At 47.8% G+C, this 19,284-nt stretch overlaps 2 protein-coding genes across 4 annotated transcripts in view; both read right to left on the bottom strand.

Annotated features, from left to right (window-relative positions):
• Positions 1 to 679: 679 nt before the first annotated feature.
• Positions 680 to 9,067, bottom strand: LOC310814067 (homeobox protein Meis2-like). Of its 3 annotated transcripts, XR_014554567.1 has the most exons (4): positions 9,005 to 9,067; positions 6,956 to 7,045; positions 6,223 to 6,321; positions 680 to 2,446 (listed from the first exon to the last, which is right to left on the bottom strand). XR_014554567.1 is itself a non-coding variant. In XM_083683321.1 (3 exons), the coding sequence occupies exons 1-3, from the start codon at positions 9,027 to 9,029 to the stop codon at positions 2,160 to 2,162; spliced, it is 402 nt and encodes a 133-aa protein (XP_083539447.1). In that variant the 5' UTR covers positions 9,030 to 9,061; the 3' UTR covers positions 680 to 2,159. The 3 variants fall into 3 exon arrangements, 2 of the variants coding, with proteins under 2 accessions (XP_083539447.1, XP_083539446.1); XM_083683321.1 differs by lacking the exon at positions 6,223 to 6,321 and having other exon boundaries at positions 9,005 to 9,061; XM_083683320.1 differs by lacking the exon at positions 6,223 to 6,321 and having other exon boundaries at positions 6,956 to 7,066; positions 9,005 to 9,058.
• Positions 9,068 to 16,099: 7,032 nt separating this feature from the next.
• The window catches only part of meis2a (Meis homeobox 2a), a gene marked incomplete at its 3' end in the record, with an annotated part of 20,541 nt that continues 17,356 nt past the window's right edge, over positions 16,100 to 19,284 (bottom strand). Inside the window, exon 9 of the mRNA XM_083684108.1 lies at positions 16,100 to 16,307. Coding sequence (XP_083540234.1) covers positions 16,100 to 16,307 — 208 coding nt within the window. The remainder of the gene's footprint in view (positions 16,308 to 19,284) is intronic.

The following is a 19,284-nucleotide window of genomic DNA, read 5'->3' as shown; positions in this document are numbered from 1 at the left end:
GACAAATACATAGTCTATTGTTTGAAGCTATGTTCTGGCCTGTGGTAAAACCAAAATATGTTGCACTCTATCAAAATCGATCTGATATATCAAAGCTTACCCAAAGGTAAACAAATCAACCTGAAACATATTTGCACCTTCTTATTTGCATTGAAAAAGCAATCAAAATATCTTATATTTTCTGCTATATTCCACAAAGCAAATATTATTGAAACCCACCTCTAAATTGTACCTTCATTATCATGCATTCAACAAACAAATAAGTTGTTTGATTGCAACAGGTCGGCCCAAAACATTCATGCCAGGGTATGATTGTGAAAACTGAAACATCATTTTCCTTCATTTCTCCAAAGTCGCGCCACTCCTTTAGGTGTCTGGCAACTGTAGGTTGTTTGCATCTATAGGCTTTGACAGGTTATGTGACCACGGAGTGGGGAAATAATGCAGATATTTTTTACTTATTGGTAGCTATGTTATTATAAATAATCAATGTAAATGAGTGACCTCTAATTTGAAAGGACATAATAATAATAATAATAATAATAATAATAATAATAATAATAATAATAATATGTCACTAAATTGTTAATATTGATTCCCCTTAAAGGCTCTGTTTGTAACACACAGTTAATCACACAAAAATCTAACAAAAATCAAAAATGAAATATTTATTACAGCATTTGTGACTGAACACCTTTTAAACATTACGTCACAGTCCTCATACAAGTATTTAATGTATTTTGACAAAGCTTAAGGGAGACGGCATTTTATCATCTAGTGAGGAACACGTGCTGAAAAAGGAAGGAATTCATGGACATACAATATCAATGCCACAGCAGATCTGAAACTAGCAAAAACATTCTTTTTCAATTGAGGTAAACACATAGAATATCTAACATGAAACAATTAATAGACTGAACTCTGTACGAAGTTTGTTACAATATTCTCTTAGCTTTTTCCCAAAAGCTTTGAGTTCATAATTTAAGTTCTTTTTTTCTTCTTTTTTTTCGTTTTAGGTTTTTTGGTGCATCAACCATCAACTGCTTCTCTCAGTGCCACAGAATCCACCATTGTGTCAGTATTGTCCTTATGGCAAGTATGTTGATCCAGAGGCAAAGAAGCGATGTAGGATGTTGCTTTTCCACTATTAAGCTTCCTTCAATATGCTCTTTCAATGAGAGTCCAGGATACAAAAAAAATAAAATAATAATAAAATAAAAATGTATAAAACCAACACAATCCAGTGCTTGGGCAATTCAAACTAAGAACTTTTTTTTTTTTTATTACCTACGGGGCAACATTCATTCATGAACCAAAAAAAGAGGGGCCTGAAAAATGTTCAAACTGAATCCTCTGGAGAGATCAGATGTCACTTAGCAGCCTTTCCCATCATGCCCTGTTCTTATGGGGGACAGGGCCTGGTCGACCCTCTGTCGCGTGGAGCGTATGGGCGTCCGTTTTTGAGATGTTTCATCTTTTTTTCTTTTTAGTGCTGCGCCGCTGAGACAGTTTCTCCCTCAGGAAGGAGCACACACAGTGTGAGAGAAAGGGTTAACCTTTTATTCTAGAACTAGCTCAGGAAACATAAATCGAGTGATCAACGAAAATGCACAAGTTTTAACTTAGTTTTCTATACTTTTTATTACTACAGTAGTTATAACTCTTGGAGTCTTTTTGTCTTTTCTTTTTTAAATCTTCCAGAGTGATTTCATTTCAAAATAGTTTGCACGTGTACTGAATGTGTGTATATGTGTATATGTGTGTGTGTGTGTGTGTGTGTGTTTGAGTGTTTGAGTGTGTGCGTGTGTCCGTTTTTGCGCACGTGTATGTCAAAACATCTTCTGTTGATCTTTAACAAAAGCCCAAGACTTTACAAAGTGTTCTTGTCAGCTTGGTCCTCCGTTGGATGAAAGTAACAAAATTGACAAGTAAAAAAAGAAAAAAAAAAATCATCACAGCTCATCTGGAATTCCATTTTTAAGTGTCTAATTCTGGTCAAAAGGTTTCGCTTTTATTCTGAAAAATAGTCTCAAAATAGCTTTGATGTGGGTTATTGATGTTGTTGTTGTTGTTGATGTAGCTGCTGTTGTTGTCGTCGTAGTAAAGTTCCCTTATACTATTGGGCATGGATGTCCAGGCCTTGACCTCCAGCGCTTGGGTCAATGGGGGTCAGCAAGGGGGGGGCTCTGTGCAGACATGGTCATTCCAGGGTGAGAGGGGGGTCCTCCGTGCATCAGCATGGCTGGGTGGTGGTGAGGATGGTGGGGGTGGAGGGGATGGTGGGGGTGTCCGTGGGGGTGTCCGGGCAGGTAGGGGTGGAGGGGGGGTCCATGTCGGAGCTGGGAGGGGTGATGGTTCATCTGTGGAGGGTTGTAACTGGGCGGGGCCATGCTCATGCCCATAGGACCACTCTGAGGTACGTACTCCCCTGGCATGCCTGGCAGACCTGAGAGAGAGAGAGAGAGAGAGAGAGAGAGAGAGAGAGAGTGATAGAGAGAGAGAGAGTGATAGAGAGAGAGAGAGAGAGAGAGAGAGAGAGAGAGAGAGAGAGAGAGAGAGAGAGAGAGAGAGAGAGAGTGATAGAGAAGGTCAGTCAGATATTCTGTATGCACTTGATATCCCTTAGTTACAGAATTACACACAAGCACAATGACAGATGGAGAACAAGGAATTCCAGTTTCATACACAAACACACCCTTCGCGAATGTAAACTAATCCTGAGGATCAGTGCACAGCACTAAAGACCTCAGGAGTTTGGTATTGTGTATTGTATTGTGTTATTTTAGGGGATGGGGGGTCGTTTTACAATGTCCAGTGGAACGGTGGTCAGTTCTGAGGTTGGAAAGTGATCTTCAGGCCTCCACAGACACAATCGTCTAGGAGGATGAGAGGGAAAGGCAGCCAGGCGTATTGACGTTAGCAGCACTAATACTTTTACAGGCGGAACAGTCAATTCCCCTGCTGAATTTAGTGACAAACTGAATAGCGCGTTTTCTCATGGGGACGCACTACTGTGAACATATTTGATTTAAAATCCCCTTAAAGAAGTTATTAAATAATTTAGGGCTCAGTTAACTATCACAACACGCCAGTCTAAGAATAGTGTTCAAGGCAAGGCTTGCCTATTTCCCCCCCCCAATAAGAGCACTTTTAAACAAAACAAAGTGCTGCTCTTGGAAGTGAGGGAGTGTGGGTTTTGGAGTATAATGACAACATCAGCTAAAGCACAGAGACAGCAAGAGACGGAAGCAAGAGGGAGAGAGGGAGATAAAAGAGGGGAGATGGAGAAAGAGAAAGACAGACAGAGAGAGAGAGAGAGAGAGAGAAAGAGAGATATTTATAGAGAGGAGGAATATGCTGATGCCCCTCAGATGGGTCGTAAGAACCCCTCCATTGATGTGTGGGAGACCCCAGCATGCTGGCATCCATCATACTGTGACTAGGTCATGGAGACAGAGCTGGCTCAGTGGTGGCCCTGTTTGGCTTTTCAGGGGAGTGTTTGTTGTAAACACACTGTGGAGGAGGTAGAGTAGGGAGGGAGCCCTGGGGGCCCTGGGGCCTGGGACTGGAGTATGGGAACGCGCCTGCTCCAGAGGCAAGGACCCTGGGGAGAGGTAGGAGCAGGCCTGGTGGAGCCAGGGGCCTGGGTCTGGGTCTGGGCCTGGGCTGGGGTCTGGGCCGGCCTGCTTTGTAATGTGAACCCCTGGGGGATTAACCCCAGCAAGGAGAGGGAGGGAGGGGGGAGGGGGAGAGGTCGTGGGGAGGTCACCAGGCATACTCACTCTCCGCATTCCTCCACCTTAGTACACCGCAATTAAGAAATGACACAGGAGGGCCTGGTGAGGGGCGGAGGAGGAAGAAGAGGAGGAGGAGGAGTGGAAAAAGGGACACCAAAGGCAGATTAATGACCAATCTCATTGGCTGAAAGTCGTGCCATTTTCTAATACCCCCCCACATTCACGTCAGTTCATTTGAAATGCACATGTTTGTCGGTGCAGGTCTCTTAAAAGCTCACTATCGGGGTCATAAAATAAGTAAATCAATCTGGCCGTTGGGGTACGAGGGCCGGGGTGCCCTCACCTCCATATAACCTGAAGGCCGCTCCTGTTAAAAGGCCCAGCAGATGTTTCTGGCACTGTAAGCTGGTAATCTCGCGTCTTGTAAGCTGCAGTCATTCTGTTAAGTAGATCTGCTGGGCCCCCCCTTTATTAACAGGAGTGGTAAAACCATCTGAAGACAATAACCTAGACTCAACCCAGCCCAGAGAGCCCACTCTCCCTCCCTCCCTCTCTCTCTCTCTCTCTCTCCCACTCTCTCTCTCCTCTCTGCCCCTCTCTCTCTCTCACTCTCTCTCTCTCCCTCTCTGCCCCTCTCTCTCTGCCTGTCTGCCTGCCTCCACCCCCCTGTATAACAGGCTAAACCCGTCCCACTCTCCCCTCTCTCTCTCTCTCTCTGCCTTTCTCCCTCTCTCTGCCCCTCTCTCTCTCTCTCTGCCTTTCTCCCTCTCTCTGCCCCTCTCTCTCTCCCACTCCCACTCTCCCTGTCTGCCCCTGCCTGTCTGCCTGTCTGGTGTGGTCTGTTATGGCAGAGTGGTCGTGCTCAATGGCTGGCGATAATTAAGTACCAAATATACCATATTGTGTGGCTGCGTAATCAAATCAAGAGAGGATAATATTCTTCTGTATTAAGCTATTCATGTAATTGGTCATGAAGCATAAAATATGTTATGTAATTAAATTGTCTCAAAATTATATAGCCCTGTATTAAGAATTAGCCAAGCTGAGCAAATGTTGTCTCTATGTGGCTGTTTTAGGGAACATTGCTTTCTGCTTTTTTTTCCTGCTTTTTTTTACTCCATTAACAAAGACAGGAGGGATGAGAGAGAGAGAGAGAGAGGGAGAGAGAGAGAGAGTGAAAAAGAGGTGAAATAGGCTCGGTTGGAAGATTCGCTGTGGTGACCCTTTGGAAAATCCTGGCTCCATTTACATATAAAGGGTTCTTTTAATCAAGGTAAGTGTTATTATACCGTGCCTCATTGGGTAAAGGAGTTTAGGTGTTAAATAAAATCTCTTCTGCCCCGCCGCCTTTGGGATGCGATATGTCTTGATTTATCAAATGTCAGCCATGTGGGTGCTAGCGGGAGGCAGAATGGCCGGCTTAATCAGACAGACGCCATTTAGCTGCACACGAAGTGTCTGTGTGTGTGTGTGTGTGTGTGTGTGTGTCTGTGTGTGTGTGAGATAGAGAGAGAGAGAGAGAGAGAGAGGGAGAAAGAGATCCCCTCTTTTGTACACAGCCATTCCTTAACGTCTTTAAATGTATCTTAGTGTCTCTCTGCTGCTGTCTCTAGTGTGTCTCATGTCAGGGTAGCCCCCCCCCCTCCCACCCCCCTCTCTCTTTAACCATTCCCCCCTCCAGTAAAAAATAATCAAAACACACAGGTCCCCCTCCCCTCACAACCAAACCCCCTGGTGAGGGATCGGCCGTGTCACCCACGGCCCGTATATCTTGCCCGGGGAGCCTAATGTACTGCGGCGTCGCCGTCTTTGCATATAAGATAATTTGGGCATCAATCGTTCCCCAGACAGATTTATGTCACTCGGAGGACAGTTTCACATCTCCTTCTTTATCGCTTCACCGGAGCCTGCTTAATTTCTCCCCGTCAGCCCCTGGCCCCAGAGATGTTATTTTTTCCCTAAATGTCCAACATTTGCATTGGCTGTCTGAGATGGCGAGAGTGATGGCGCTGGTTGTGATAGATACATTTGTCCACGCCGGTTGTGCTCGGTCGTTGGGAAGGCTGGCCTTGTTTTGTGTTGTTTGTTGCTGTTGCTGTTGCCGCTGCTGTTGTTGTAGTCTGGCGCCACAAGTTCCCCCCGTCTCTCTCTCACGGGTCCGTAAAGGAGGAGAACACTCACGACGTGACGGCTCCCACTATTCCCAGTCGCTCCATTCATCCTTCGCTAGCTGCCCTCCCCCCCCCCCCCTTCGCCCCTGAAAGAACCAGCTAGACCAGCCACACTGGTGGGTAGTTGTGGGGAGTTGGGGGGTTGGGGGTTGGGGAGGGAGGGGGGTGGGGGGGTGGTTGTAAAACACGGTCGGGTTGGGAAGGGGAGAGGGGGGGGGGTTGTGGGAGAGTAATGGGGGTTTATGGGTAAAAACCACAAGCCCTTAGATAGGAAAAAGCCAAGAGAAAGTGAAAAAGAGCCCAGTTGTACTTACTTCCCCCTTTTTCTTTGCGTTTTGCTTTACAAGATGGAGGTTACATGTAGTGCCATTGCCCATCCATGCCCATATTCATCCCCATTCCACTCATAGGCCCTGGAAGAGGAGATAAACGCCAGAAAGAGGGTCAGCCAGAGGTCAGAGGTCGAATCACAGATACAGGTCAGAGTGGACCACCCCTCATACAGTAGAAAGAAGGTTAAGGTAGGGTTGGTTTAAAGGGAAAACGATGGGGAGGGAGGAGGAAGATGAGAGGGGTTGCGGTTACGAAGAGTGGTGTACACCGGTAAGACACTGTGGCAACTAAGTCTTCACACATCTCTCCATCCGTTACCACAGATTGGTGTGTCATGTTGTTTCCAAGTGAGATGGGTGAGAGGACAGACAAGCAAGGCAGGCAGCAGGCAGGAGAGTGACACTGGTGAGAGGGAGGGTGAGGGGACTATACGTAGGGTGGTGGTGGTGGTGGTGGTGGTGGGGGGGGGGGGTTGGGGACTCTACTGGGGGAGGTAGGTTTAATGATATTGTCAGTAGTGAAGTGGTAATATGAGGTTGATGCTGTCATGTACTCAGTACTGGGGTGACTACAGTATCTACAGGGTGACTACAGTATCTACAGGGCTAAGGGTGTCGGGGAGGTCGGTGCACGGTGATTATACAGTCAGAGGGGGGGTTACAGTAACACTGGTGACTGCTATACAGTGGGGGGGGGGGGGGGGGGCTTACTTACCAGCTGGCCGGATCCCCATGTGTTGCTGACCGTCCAGTACGAAGCTGCCCATTGGCTGCCCCTCCGGACTGTATGCTGCTCCTTGGCTTACTGAAGGATCAAGAAGAAAACCTGATTGTAGTCAAAACGTGGACACGAAGGGGGGGAAAGAAGAGAAGACACACCAGACAATCAGCAATTGTCCCAGCTCCAGCCCAAACATACTGCAAGACATTGTGCTATGTTCATGGACCCTGATGACTGATGCATGACATGCAAACATACAGTAGGTCGATGTAACACACGCACGCACGCACACACACACACACACACACACACACACACACACACTCACACACTCACACACACACAGACACACATGTGTTAGCATGAGAGAACAGAAGAGACAGTGCATTGTTTTACAGTGCAGAGAAGAAAGCATGCAGTTTGACCAGATCTGGAGATTGTCTGCCAAGACAATCACCAGCCATTCCCCAAGCAGCAGTGAGATCATCTCATGGACAGGGACACTACACTGCCTAGACGTTATTGACTCAAATGTCATTACTTATCCCCCTGCAAATTGCAATTACTCAGAATCTCCAGATTACTTAAAACTGTGAAACCACTGATAATTATCAGGGACATTATCATTATCTGCACACAATATCTAATATCCATACGGTGGATATCTAGAAATCACTTAGTTCTATTTCAACATGTAGTACAGTAGCTCTGTAGAGATAATGCATTCTGTAGTCTGTAGCAAATATGGTATCCCAGGACTAAACGGTATAATCCGGAGTAATCTCTAAACCCCAAAGATTAAGGGAAGCTGTTAGTCATGCTGTCTAAGGGGAAGATTGCTGATTGCCATACTTTGAAAGCATGCTCTCAGATATTCCCAACAAACCACCATACTAGGGCAATTTGCAGAAGTCACGAGACTTGTCTACTACGATTCGGGGGTGCATCTCATTTCAATAATTGCTTAACTTCATTTGCACAATCTCCACCCCAATTTATGGGACTTTCTCGAGACTGAGCTAGCTAATCAACAAAAAGCTTTCCCCTCCTAAAAGACAAATTACTTTGTTTTTTTCAAGTAATGCCGCGGTCAATGCAGCCAGGGGTGGTTACATAAATTCCTATCGGATTCTTTGCTGGATTTCAGAGTGGCATGTTTACGAGTCAATCTGTCAATGCTTTTTGTCGTCTGACCCAGGTAGATATGGAAAATCAATGTGTCATCAATTTACAATATGAAGCCTTCCTTAATCCGTTTCAAAGGAATGGAAATCTCTTTCCTACTGAGGCTTAAAGTCGGATCTCAGAAATCAATGGATCATATTAAACCCATTCACATCCGTTAGGTCGTTTTTCATGACTGAAATGAATGAATTCATCAACAATTACTAAATTACAATGACGGTGTTCAATGAAATCACACATGATATTTTCAGATATGAACACCAACTGAACAGAGTGAACACCGACATTCAGAGAGGACTGAAGATTGAGTGAATTGAATGAGAAGGAAAAAAATCCAAAGACAAAGAAGCTTCAAATTGCCCCCCCACCCCCCCCCCCCCACCCCTCCTCCCCCTGTCTACCTCCCCCAGATAAAAATAAGTGATGGATAAGCAAAAAGCAGTGGAGAAAAAAAGCCAAAAAAAAAGCCAAAAAAAAACAAGCTAAATCTAAAATGCTGCTAGCATTCCATGAGCTTCTCTTGTGTCCAATTAGCGATTCACAGAGAGTGCGTTAATACACCTCTCTCTCTTGGTTTAGATTGGGAAATCTCCAATTAGACTCAATCAACTAATGGCTCACACCATCGCCGAACACTTCCCATTGACAAAATAGGAATGGGGGTGATAGCTGGGGGGGCGGGGGAGGGGACAGGGGAGGGGGAGGAGGTGGGTTGCCCCTTAAACATCCAAGCTGGGGGGTGGGTGGGGGGGGGTGGCATGATTGTGTACATGTATGCCAGTGGAGGGTAATGGCAGGGATGTTGGTGTTGTGGGAGAGATAGGGCTACTGCTACTAATGTAGCCGCTGTTTCTTTACCTGCTCGATTTGACTGGTCAATCATGGGCTGTACTATTCTTCTCCTGGCGTTAATGAACCTGTGAGAGAGGAGAGAAGAGGAGAGAGAAACACACGGTAAATCACCCAGCTATTCACCACATCGATGGATTCATCACAGACCACAACAAAAACAAAACAGTTTGGCCTTGATTTAATGGCAACATTAGCCACTGACTTCTTGAGAGAGGCCATCAAAACCCAGGGACAACAACAAAAGGGCGATTGTGTTCAGACTTGGGAACCCGACGAGGTATTCTTATAACGTCCCTTATGATCTATTCCCCTTGTTTAATAAAGCTTTTGATTACGTTCGGTAGCTATGGAGACCAGGGAGACATTCCTTAGGCATTAAGTGTAGCTGTGGTGAGGAACTAGACCTCAAAGTATGTCACACACACACACACACACACACACACACACACACACACACACACACACACACACATTTTCTTTCTCCCCCAAACGCACATTAACATGTTATTTCTAGCGTGTTATCACTTATTAGAAATTCTAAATAAGTTACAAGTTCGCACGGGGCAAAATACAAACGGTTCCTTTCATTATTCCACCCCTCCCTCTCTCTCTCCCTCTCTCTCTCTCTCTCTCTGGGACCCCCACTCTGGCTTCATTGTAGGGGGTTCTGCTCCCCTTTCCAGCTGTCTGTAAATGAGGACCAGGCATGGCCACTCCGCGCTTTCACAAGGTATTGTTATGTCAGCAAGCCCATCAATTAGGCTGTCTGAAGTTTTATCACCACCACAGCAGCGAATAAGTGCAGTTCCACAAAGACTCCCCAGCCCTCCTCACTCCTGCGGCTTTCCACTGTAAAGCCAGAGGGGTCAGCTGGAGGTGACTGCCAGCCAGGGGCAACCTTTTTAAGTCCGAATGGGACGCCCAGGGCCGTGTCAAAGACAAGCTGGCCACTACGGCTAGAGAAGAAGCTGGCCTCTCTCTCTTTCTCCTCTCTCCTCCTCTCCTCTCTCTCTCTCTCTCTGTCTCTCTCTCTCTCTCTCTCTGTCTCTCTCTCTCTCTCTCTCTCACGTACTAAAAAGGCAGCGAGGACTTAGCGCTACAGGTACCAACATGTGGTTGACATTAGCGAGAGGTTTCAAATCATGGTGGGGCTATCCAGCGTGGAGCCCGTGTTCGTTCCTTTAGAAGAAGAAGAAGGAGAGAAAAAAAAAGGAAAAAGCGCCGTCTTCTTCTTCTTGCGTACAGAGGGCACGGCTGTAGAACTGGTCATTAGATGGAAAGGGAGGACTGGAACCAATTTAGGACCCTAATCCCCCGTGAACCCCTGATACCTACCCTTACCTTCTCCTATTAACTTAAACGCCTATAATCTGGCCGCTCAAAGTGACATGGTTAAATGTACAAAACGCACAGTTGGGCAATGAGGAGAAGCCACCGGGCTCATTTGCGAGGGTGCACAGAGAGTGCACAGGTACGAACGCAGGGGTCCCCCCCCCCCCCCCCCCCCCCCCCCCCCCCCCCCCCCCCCCCCCCCCCAGGAGAGAAGGATGATATGGAACACATTCATATCGTGAGAGAGGGGGAAGAAGCGGTTCGTGAACATGTGGAATTTGTGATCTCGTGGAGGAAGATATTTTGGTGTGTTTGTGTGTATGTCAATTACATATTGTAAAAAAACCATAGTTTGTGGTTGAGGCTTTTTTCCAGTGCATCTCTGGCTATATATCATACACCTTTGTTGTCAGAAACACCACTTTGCCCGCGGTGCTTTGGAGGGAGAGACTGAGAGAGAGAGAGAGAGAGAGAGAGAGAGAGAGAGAGAGAGAGAGAGACGCTTGAAGCATCAGAACCAGCTGAGCAAGTCAACACAAACATTCCTGCTATCGGGCTTGCTCTTCCTGGGTAAAGTGCAAGGCCTGCCAAAATATGCACTCACAGAGCACTTTATTAAGAACACCTGTACACCTTCTCATGGTGGAGGTGGTGTAATGGTGTGGGGAATGTTTTCTTGGCACACTTTGGGCCGGTTAATACCAATCAATCATTGCTTGAATGCCACAGCCTATTTGAGTATTGTTGCTGACTATGCGCATCCCTTCATGGCCACAATTGACCCATCATCTAATGGCTACTTCCAGCATGATAATGCACCATGGCAAAAAGCAAAAGTCGTTTCATGAACATGACAATGAGTTCAGTGTTCTTCAGTGGCCTCCCCAGTCACCGGATCTGAATCCAGTAGAACACCTTTGGGATGTGGTAGAACGGGAGATTCACAGCTTGAAAGTGCACCTGAAAAATCTGCAGGAATTGCATGATGCAATCATGTCAACATGGACCAGAATCTCAAAGGAATATTTCCAACATCTTGTGGAATCAATGCCACGAAGAATTGAGGCTGTTTTGAGAGCAAAGGGAGGCCCTACCCAGTATTAGTAAAGTGTTCTTAATAAAGTGTTTGGTGAGTGTAATGTCCTGCTTCTTTTTTCTTTTCTAGACGGTACTCTGGGGTCCAAAATTATAACCACGTGCATTCTTACCCATTCTGCGACATAACCATAAACACGTACGATCTGTAATGTACTTTCCAGGTGCTAAATATTCCCATACCCAATTGGCCACTGGGAGAGTCTGCTCTGAGAATACCCAGGAGCGTAGGGAAACGGTGTGTTTGAATTGCCGATCTATTCTGAATGTGTTTTGATCTTTACCCAACCAGTACTCCCACGATGGCTACTACTTTCATGACATTTATGACATATGTATACACAGAAATATTTTCACATCAGGGTGAGTTGCTGTTATTGAAATGGTTATTTGAGGAGGAAAAACACCTCTTTACAGCATACACAAACATACATGGGATATTCTATTAAGGAAATATTTCCCTACGAGTCGATGACGAGATTGACCCCCTACATGTCAACGCTGTCCCCCAAGACAGGCTCTGTTTTCATTCTCTGTACAAGTTGCCACAGTAACGCCTGCGTGGTTGGAGGGGGTCTGACTGACCAAGGCCCCACTCCTGCCCCCCAAAGCGCCTTTTATCAGTTTGAGTAAAGCCAATTGAGATTATCAGAGCCTGGCCTGATAACACTGTTTTCCCTCCTCCCATGAGCTGCTAATGGTGTGTGCTTAGAACAACACGACCAGGAATCCTTCAGAGATCAGGGGCCAGACAGCCAGACAGACAGCCAGCCAGACAGCCAGACAGACAGCCAGCCAGACAGCCAGACAGGCAGACAGCCAGACAGCCAGACAGGCAGACAGACAGGCAGCCAGACAGCCAGACAGGCAGACAGCCAGACAGACAGACAGCCAGCCAGACAGACAGCCAGCCAGCCAGACAGCCAGACAGACAGGCAGGGGCGGACGGATGGATGGAAGCGACGGGGCCTGGGACCCTCAGTGTGTGTGTATGTGTGGGTGTGTGTGTGTGTGGAGGGAGAGGGCAGGGGGCCACATAAGCCCCAAAACCCATGCATTGCATATATTCATCCACACATCTACACCATGGACACAACCACAACCACAACCACAACCACCACCCTGCCATGTCCTACGGGCTAACCAGGGAGACTCACTGGGGACAGGCTGGGTACCTCCGACCATGTTTTATTATTTACATCTGGTGGTCTCCCTTATTATGGCCTGCGTGGCCTACACACACACACACACACACACACACACACACACACACACACACACACACACACACACACACTGTGCCTTTCAGCATGGGAACTCCATGCTGTCTTCAAACAAATAATTAAAGGCAAGGTTAGGGGGTCGCTGGGAGGACATTTCTCTGGATACAGCTCAGAATGTGTACATTACCCCGGGAGAGAGAGAAAGGGCCTGGCAGGCTGCTGTTTAATGTGCAGGGCACCCGGCCTCACTGACTCTTTTAAAGGCATAATAGAAAAGAAAAAAAAAAGAGAAAACAAAAAGGTTGTAAACCAGTCTTAAAAGTCTCAACGAAATGCAGCGGTAAATGTGTTTGTGTATTTAATGTTGCATAGTGAACATGTACGTTTGTGAATGTGTGTGTGTGTGTGTGTGTGTGTGTGTGTGTGTGTGTGTGTGTGTGTGTGTGTGTGTGTGTGTGTGTGTGTGTGTGTGTGTGTGTCTGTGCGCATTCTTCACAGTGTCATGAAAATGGGCCCCTGGTTGCAGATACGCTCATTCCACAGACACATTTCCATCTGCCAGGAAACACAACGTGTGTAAAGAAACACACACAGTCCTCCTGTGAAACACGCCAAATGCTGGATCACTTTCACAATCAGTCACACAGACCAGGATTTACTGTGTGTTTTTCAGGACAAGACACATAACACAATAACAGACAGATATGAATGATGGAGTCAGGACAGCAGGACGCCACTTGACCCTGAAGCTCCACTGAGCTGGATCAACACTCGATCCCTGGCTGCTAATATCAGCTCCCTCAAACAGAGGGGAGTCTGCGCAAGCACCTGTTTAGGTGTTAAATACTTGGGCTAGGCTACCTAGCGTGTGCGCTAAGCTAACACCAAAGACATTGAGGAGAGGAGGGTTTAGGTGTCAAATAGCTAGCCTGTATGCTACGCCGACACCAAAGACATTGAGAGAAAGAGAGAGAGAGAGAGAGAGAGGAAAGGGGCTTCCTCCATAACAATGAGAGTGCTCTGTGGAGGGAGTTTCACCTTGAGAAGACCTTCGTCTTAGTAGTCTCTTTCATCCCTCAACGCCACATACAGTATCTTCACAGCCAAATAAAGGGCCTCTCATATCGGCGAGAGAGATGAAGAGATAGCGACTCTGCATTTGAAATCACTGCAAAACCGGTCCTGTTGAATATATCTTAGGGTTTGCCTCTCCTGTCCTCTGTTTTTTTTTTTTTTTTTTTTTTTTTTTTTTCCCTGCCTTCGATCTGTCAGAAAGGCCTTGTTTCTGGTTAACTGACTCGCAGCCACACCTGGTAACTTGCTCCTGTTGTCAACATTCCTTCCCTGAGAAATCCTCATGCCAAACCACCCTACCCTGGAATTCAGCCAAGAGAGAGAGAGAGACAGAGAGAGAGAGAGAGAGAGAGAGAGAGAGAGAGAGAGAGAGAGAGACAGCATTCACACAGTCAGCCAGCCAATCACAGGAGAGATTTCGAGGGAGCCCAGCCAATCAGGAGCGGGGTCACTTGTTTGACGGGTTTGTGATGAATGAGAGACAGGGCGAGGGAAAGAGACATACTAGACATGTCTCTCCAAGAAAACCAGGGCCATTGCTCCAAACCTACCCTCAGGAGCGTGCAAGAGAGCAGAGGTCCTTGAAATGAACACACCAAAATAGTTGACAGTTTATTGCCTCCACAGCTGACCCGAACATGCCTGTTTGGAGAGGCCATCCCAGAGTGGGGGGGGGGGGCGTGAGTTTCCGTTTGTCAGTCAAATTCCTGGGCCTCTGCTTTAGTAGGAAGATTAGACACGACGCAATCTGAACTGGGAGCGTGCTTAACTCGATCCCCGATCATTGTTTGCCAACATCACTGTCTCTCTGGTTTCCATTAAACCTCATTGCTTCCATACTTTAGTTTCAGAGACAGATAAAGAGTCCAACCCTGAGTGATTGAGTCACTGGACTCAAACAAGAAAGAAGAGGCTTAGTTTAGAGGAGAAAAAAAGAAGAAAAAAAAAAAGATCTTGAAAAACATCTGATGAACTCTGACCCGGAAGTGTATGTAGATTAACCCTAGGGAGGGTGTGTTTAATGTAAGCAAACAGGTCCTAATTATGGCCCAGTGTCAAGGCCAGACACGGCCTCCCCTGAGCCTTGATGGTCTGATAATCTGCTGTGGTGTAAATACAGATGGAATCAGCTCACATGGGACGTACAGCAGGACACTGTAACCGTTTAAGCTCGCCACCAGATTGCGCCTATCTCCGGATTTATCGTAAACGATCAGAAAAGGATCTTTTCATAAGCTACTCCACGAGAGGAGGGAGGGAGGGAGGAGGGAGGGAGGGAGGGAGGGAGGGAGGGAGGAGGGAGAAGAGCAGGAGGAGGAAGAGTTAGGACTAGAGGAAGTTTCCTCCAGCTCTTCCTATCCTCTCTCTCTCTCTCTTCTCTTCTCTTCTCTTCTTTTCTTTAAGTTAAAACAGGAGTCAAGAGACGTAAGCCAGCGAGCATTACCTTACCCTAGTGTGTGATTTAGTGCAGATGTGAAGCGAAGCGAAGCCGGGATGGTTTTTTTTGGGATAGTCGGCGGAGGAGGACTGAGAGGGCCCATGTTTACACACACACACACACACACACACACACACACACACACACACACACACACACACACAGTCGTTCACTCTCGTACTGTAGCATTCCTCCCTGAACGAACATATGAGCTGGATTTGCATGTCTCAGTCATTTCTCTCCCCAACCCTGGGAGTGCACGAGTCATTAAGGCTGGGGTGGAAAATCAGACAAAGAATTATAGATTTGTGTTGCAAACTGACACGATTTAACGAGCAGCTAATTAAAATAAATCAATAGCACTGCGGCACGCTGTCTCTCTCTCTCTCTCTCTCTCTGTCTCTCTCTCTCTCTGTCTCTCTCTCTCTCTCTCTCTCTGTCTCTCTCTCTCATTGCATAAGTAGGGAACTGCAGTGTAAGGGAATGTTGGAATGTTGCTTTACTATTGAGTTTACTTCTGATAGCCATCCCATCATCCTTCCAATCCCTCCCTCCCTCCCTCCCTCCCTTTATTTCCACCTGTGTTATCATGTCAATCACAACCCTTTTGATGGTATCATCACAGTGTTATGACAGTAAGAGTTATCTGTAAAGAGCATCGTTCTCGACAATACCAGACCACAGCACTGCTACCTGTATATCCCTCTCTTATATTGGGAGGTCGAAATAAAAATCATGGGAAATCAGTCGATCAAAAAGACTTACAGTTACAAGGGGATCCCCTCTCCCCCTCCCCTCTTTCCTTCCCTACTCCCCTTCCCCTCCTTCCCCTCCCTCCCCTCCCTCCCCCTGTCTGTCCAGTTTAGGAACGTCACCCCTGGGCCCTACATCCAGTCCTGTGGGCCTACGACCCCTGTGGGGGGGGGGGGGGGGGGGGGTTCAGTGGGCTGACCCCTGTGTGGCGGGGTAGACAGAGAGAGCGTCCGCCCGGACCCCAGCTGCCGACTGTCCGTCAAACACCTCCAGAGGAGCGTCGGGCCAGGAAGCCCATGGTTGTCGCTCCTTTGATCCTGCTAGCAGCAGCTGCTGCTTCATATAGCAGGACTTTGTTCCACCGTTCCTGCTCTCCCCACACTGTCCTAAGGCACTAAACCACAACCACACAAACCCAGTGGAGAGAGGGGAGAGAAAGAAAAAAAAAACACCCCAAAAAAAAATGTAAAAAAGGGGGGGATGAAAAAAAAAAAAAAAAAAAAAAAGGAGAAAAAGACTCACTCTCCCGTTTTTTTTTTTTTCTTTTCTCCCTCCTGCAACATCAACAAGCTCTGACAACTGCGGCGGGGGGTTTTTCTTGGCCCCGACAGGGCTCTCAGGCATCTCCTTTTGACGCTTTGCCCTCCCTTCTTCTCTAACAGATATGATAGTTATTGTTCAGATCAGCCTGGGTGAATGGAATGGACCGCGGCCAAGCCTGCCCGCGGCGTCAACACACCTGTATGAAAGAAGCCTTATTGTAGCAACCCACCGCGGCTAACCTGCACTAGCTCTACCAGTTCTCTTGCTGTTAGGGATAGGGAGGGGAAGGATTGCTCTGCTCTGCTCTCTCTCTCTCTCTCTCTCTCTCCGATGGCACCTTAATCTTTCCCCTCATTAATCCCTCTTTCTTCTCGAGGCAGGCACCTCTGCTCTGGAATGTTTTTACTAGTGCTATTATTTTTGATTATCACTCCAGCAGAGGAGGGATTAGGTTAGGTGAGGAGTTGGTCCACATCCCCTTGTTAGCATTAGCCCCTGCCCCCCCCCCCCCCCCTTTCTCTCTCTCTCTCACTTCTCTTAACGTGCATAGGTGCACAAAAGGTATTCTCCCCTGCCTGGGCAGAGTATAGACTCAATGGGGATCGACAGCTGTGTCTTTGCTTGTTTTGAAGTGTGGTTGAAAACATCCAGCGCATGTCAATATTAGCCTCTGTCGAAGGCTCTGGCGCTGAGCACATGACGGAGGTCTTCACAGCGCTGGAAGGTAAACTCTCATTCCTCAAAAGCCAGCCTCTCACCTTGGGGTGGGTGAGGGCTCCTCTGCTTTCATGCAGGGCCAGCATGAAACAGCACAGGCACACGCTGGCACACAAACACACACACACGCACACACGCACACACACACGCGCACACACACACACGCACACACACACACACACACACGTGCGCACACGCACACACGCACGCATGCACGCACACACAGACACACACACACACAGGTGAAAAAAACAGAAGTGTACTGCAGAGGGGGCTGCAGTACTTGTGTGTGTTCAGGTGTGTATGTGTGTGTGTGAGGGGGGGGGGGGAGGGGTGGATTATCTGGCTAATACTCTCCCCCCACCCCTCCTGAAGCCCTCCAGTGCAGGTCACAACACCTAAATCACCTGGGGCCTGTGAGCAGGTTCTCTGTCACTCAATTCCAACCCAGCAACCAGGGGAAGACTCCACAAAACGCCTCAATTATCTGCCTTTTATTGACTCCTCAGAGACAGAAAGAGAGACATAGAGATAGAGAGAGAGAGAGAGGGATAGAGAGAGAGAGAGAGAGAGAGACAGAGAGGGAGAGACTCCAGCACTATCATTACTGCAGCCTATACACAGGGCCTCCTCAAATGAGTATGTGTGCTTTGCGAGGTCGTCAGACCTCATTCTCTGCGCTCTAGAGGGGGGGGGGGGGGGGGGGGGGGGGCCGTCCCTGCCGCCCTGCTTTCCCTTTCTCCCACAATGCCCGGCGTGCTGGAGGCCTTTGTGTGTCTCCGTGGGGAGGGGCAGGTATAATCTCTGTTTTCTACTTGCGTACTCACCCCTAATCTCAGGGCGCTATCACACAAATATGGGCCTTTCTTCTCTCTCTCTCTCTCTCTCTCTCTCTCTCCCTCCCTCTCTCCTCTCCTCCCTTCCGTTCTCTCCGCTCTCCCTTTTCCCCCTCTCTCCGCGGTAATCGAGTGAGAGTTTCCGCGGCTCCCTCAGTTATTGTCAGATATCAAACAGGGGCGGCTGTGTGGATTACCAGGGGAAACTCATAATGACAAGATGCTAGGCGTGCTATTTCAAAAACAAAATTGAGCGACAACTGACTCCGTCGCCGAGGCAACACAAGTGCCTGCGTCTGCGGCGTGCCAGCCAGACAGGAAATAAGGCCAATCTATTTCCTTTGCTTTGTATCAAACGTCTCTCTTCTCCCTCAGTTATGAGACTATAATGGGCTCAGAGCCGGCTGCTTCTAGAGGAGAGGGGGGCCTGCAGAGAGGGGCTTCAACCGTACATCTTACGCGACGCGACGCAACGCAACACACACATACGGGCACGCACACACATACAGGCACGCACACACATATAGGCACGCACGCGTGCACACGCACGCACACACACACACACACACACACACACACGTATGCAGGCATGCAGACACACACACACACACACACACACACACACACACACACACATGCGCACACACACACACACACACACACACACACACACACACACACACACACACACACACACACACACACACACACACACACACACACATCCCTGACTCTCAAATGCATATGGAAGAGACAGAAAACAGAGCCAGTGGGAGGGGTGCCCCCGTTTTACTTTCTTTCTCCCACCAGCTTTTCTCTCTCACACACTCCCCTGCTAGTCACCGGGAATTTAGGGCAGTGAAAATGCACAGCAGTTTGAGCAATTAAAAAGTGACACCTAAACCTGGCGGAGGAGACTGCCTGGGTTCCCTAATGCCAGGACTTAGAGCTTCCACTCTCACAGTCTTAAAGAAGCAGGGTGTCGGTGAGATGAGAGGTGTGTGTGTGTGTGTGTGTGTGTGTGTGTGTGTGTGTGTGTGTGTGTGTGTGTGTGTGATTGTGTGTGCGTCAGGAAGGGGGCTGCACTCTCCCACGGGCAGCCCACTGGGATGTCATCATCTCCTCATCATTGTAGCTGCGGTGTGTGTGTGTGTGTGTGTGTGTGTGTGTGTGTGTGTGTGTGTGTGTGTGTGTGTGTGTGTGTGTGCATTTGTCTGTGTTAGTGGCCTTGAGAGTTATCAGTCAAATATTGCGGGCTCTCCTCTGACTTTCACT

Source organism: Argentina silus, assembly GCF_951799395.1.
Source record: "Argentina silus genome assembly, chromosome: 13".
Lineage (NCBI taxonomy): Eukaryota > Metazoa > Chordata > Actinopteri > Argentiniformes > Argentinidae > Argentina > Argentina silus.
The sequence above is the reverse complement of the archived record's forward strand: the minus strand, read 5'-3'. Positions and strand labels throughout refer to the sequence as shown.

Bases quoted from the DNA above. Each gene is read 5' to 3' on its own strand.
- LOC310814067 (XM_083683320.1), bottom strand. From the start codon at position 9,029: ATGATTGACCAGTCAAATCGAGCAG. The intron at 7,067-9,004 runs GTAAAGAAACAG...GACTACAATCAG, and splicing joins TGACCAGTCAAATCGAGCAG to GTTTTCTTCTTGATCCTTCA. The intron at 2,447-6,955 runs GTAAGTAAGCCC...TCTCTCTCTCAG, and splicing joins CATGGGGATCCGGCCAGCTG to GTCTGCCAGGCATGCCAGGG.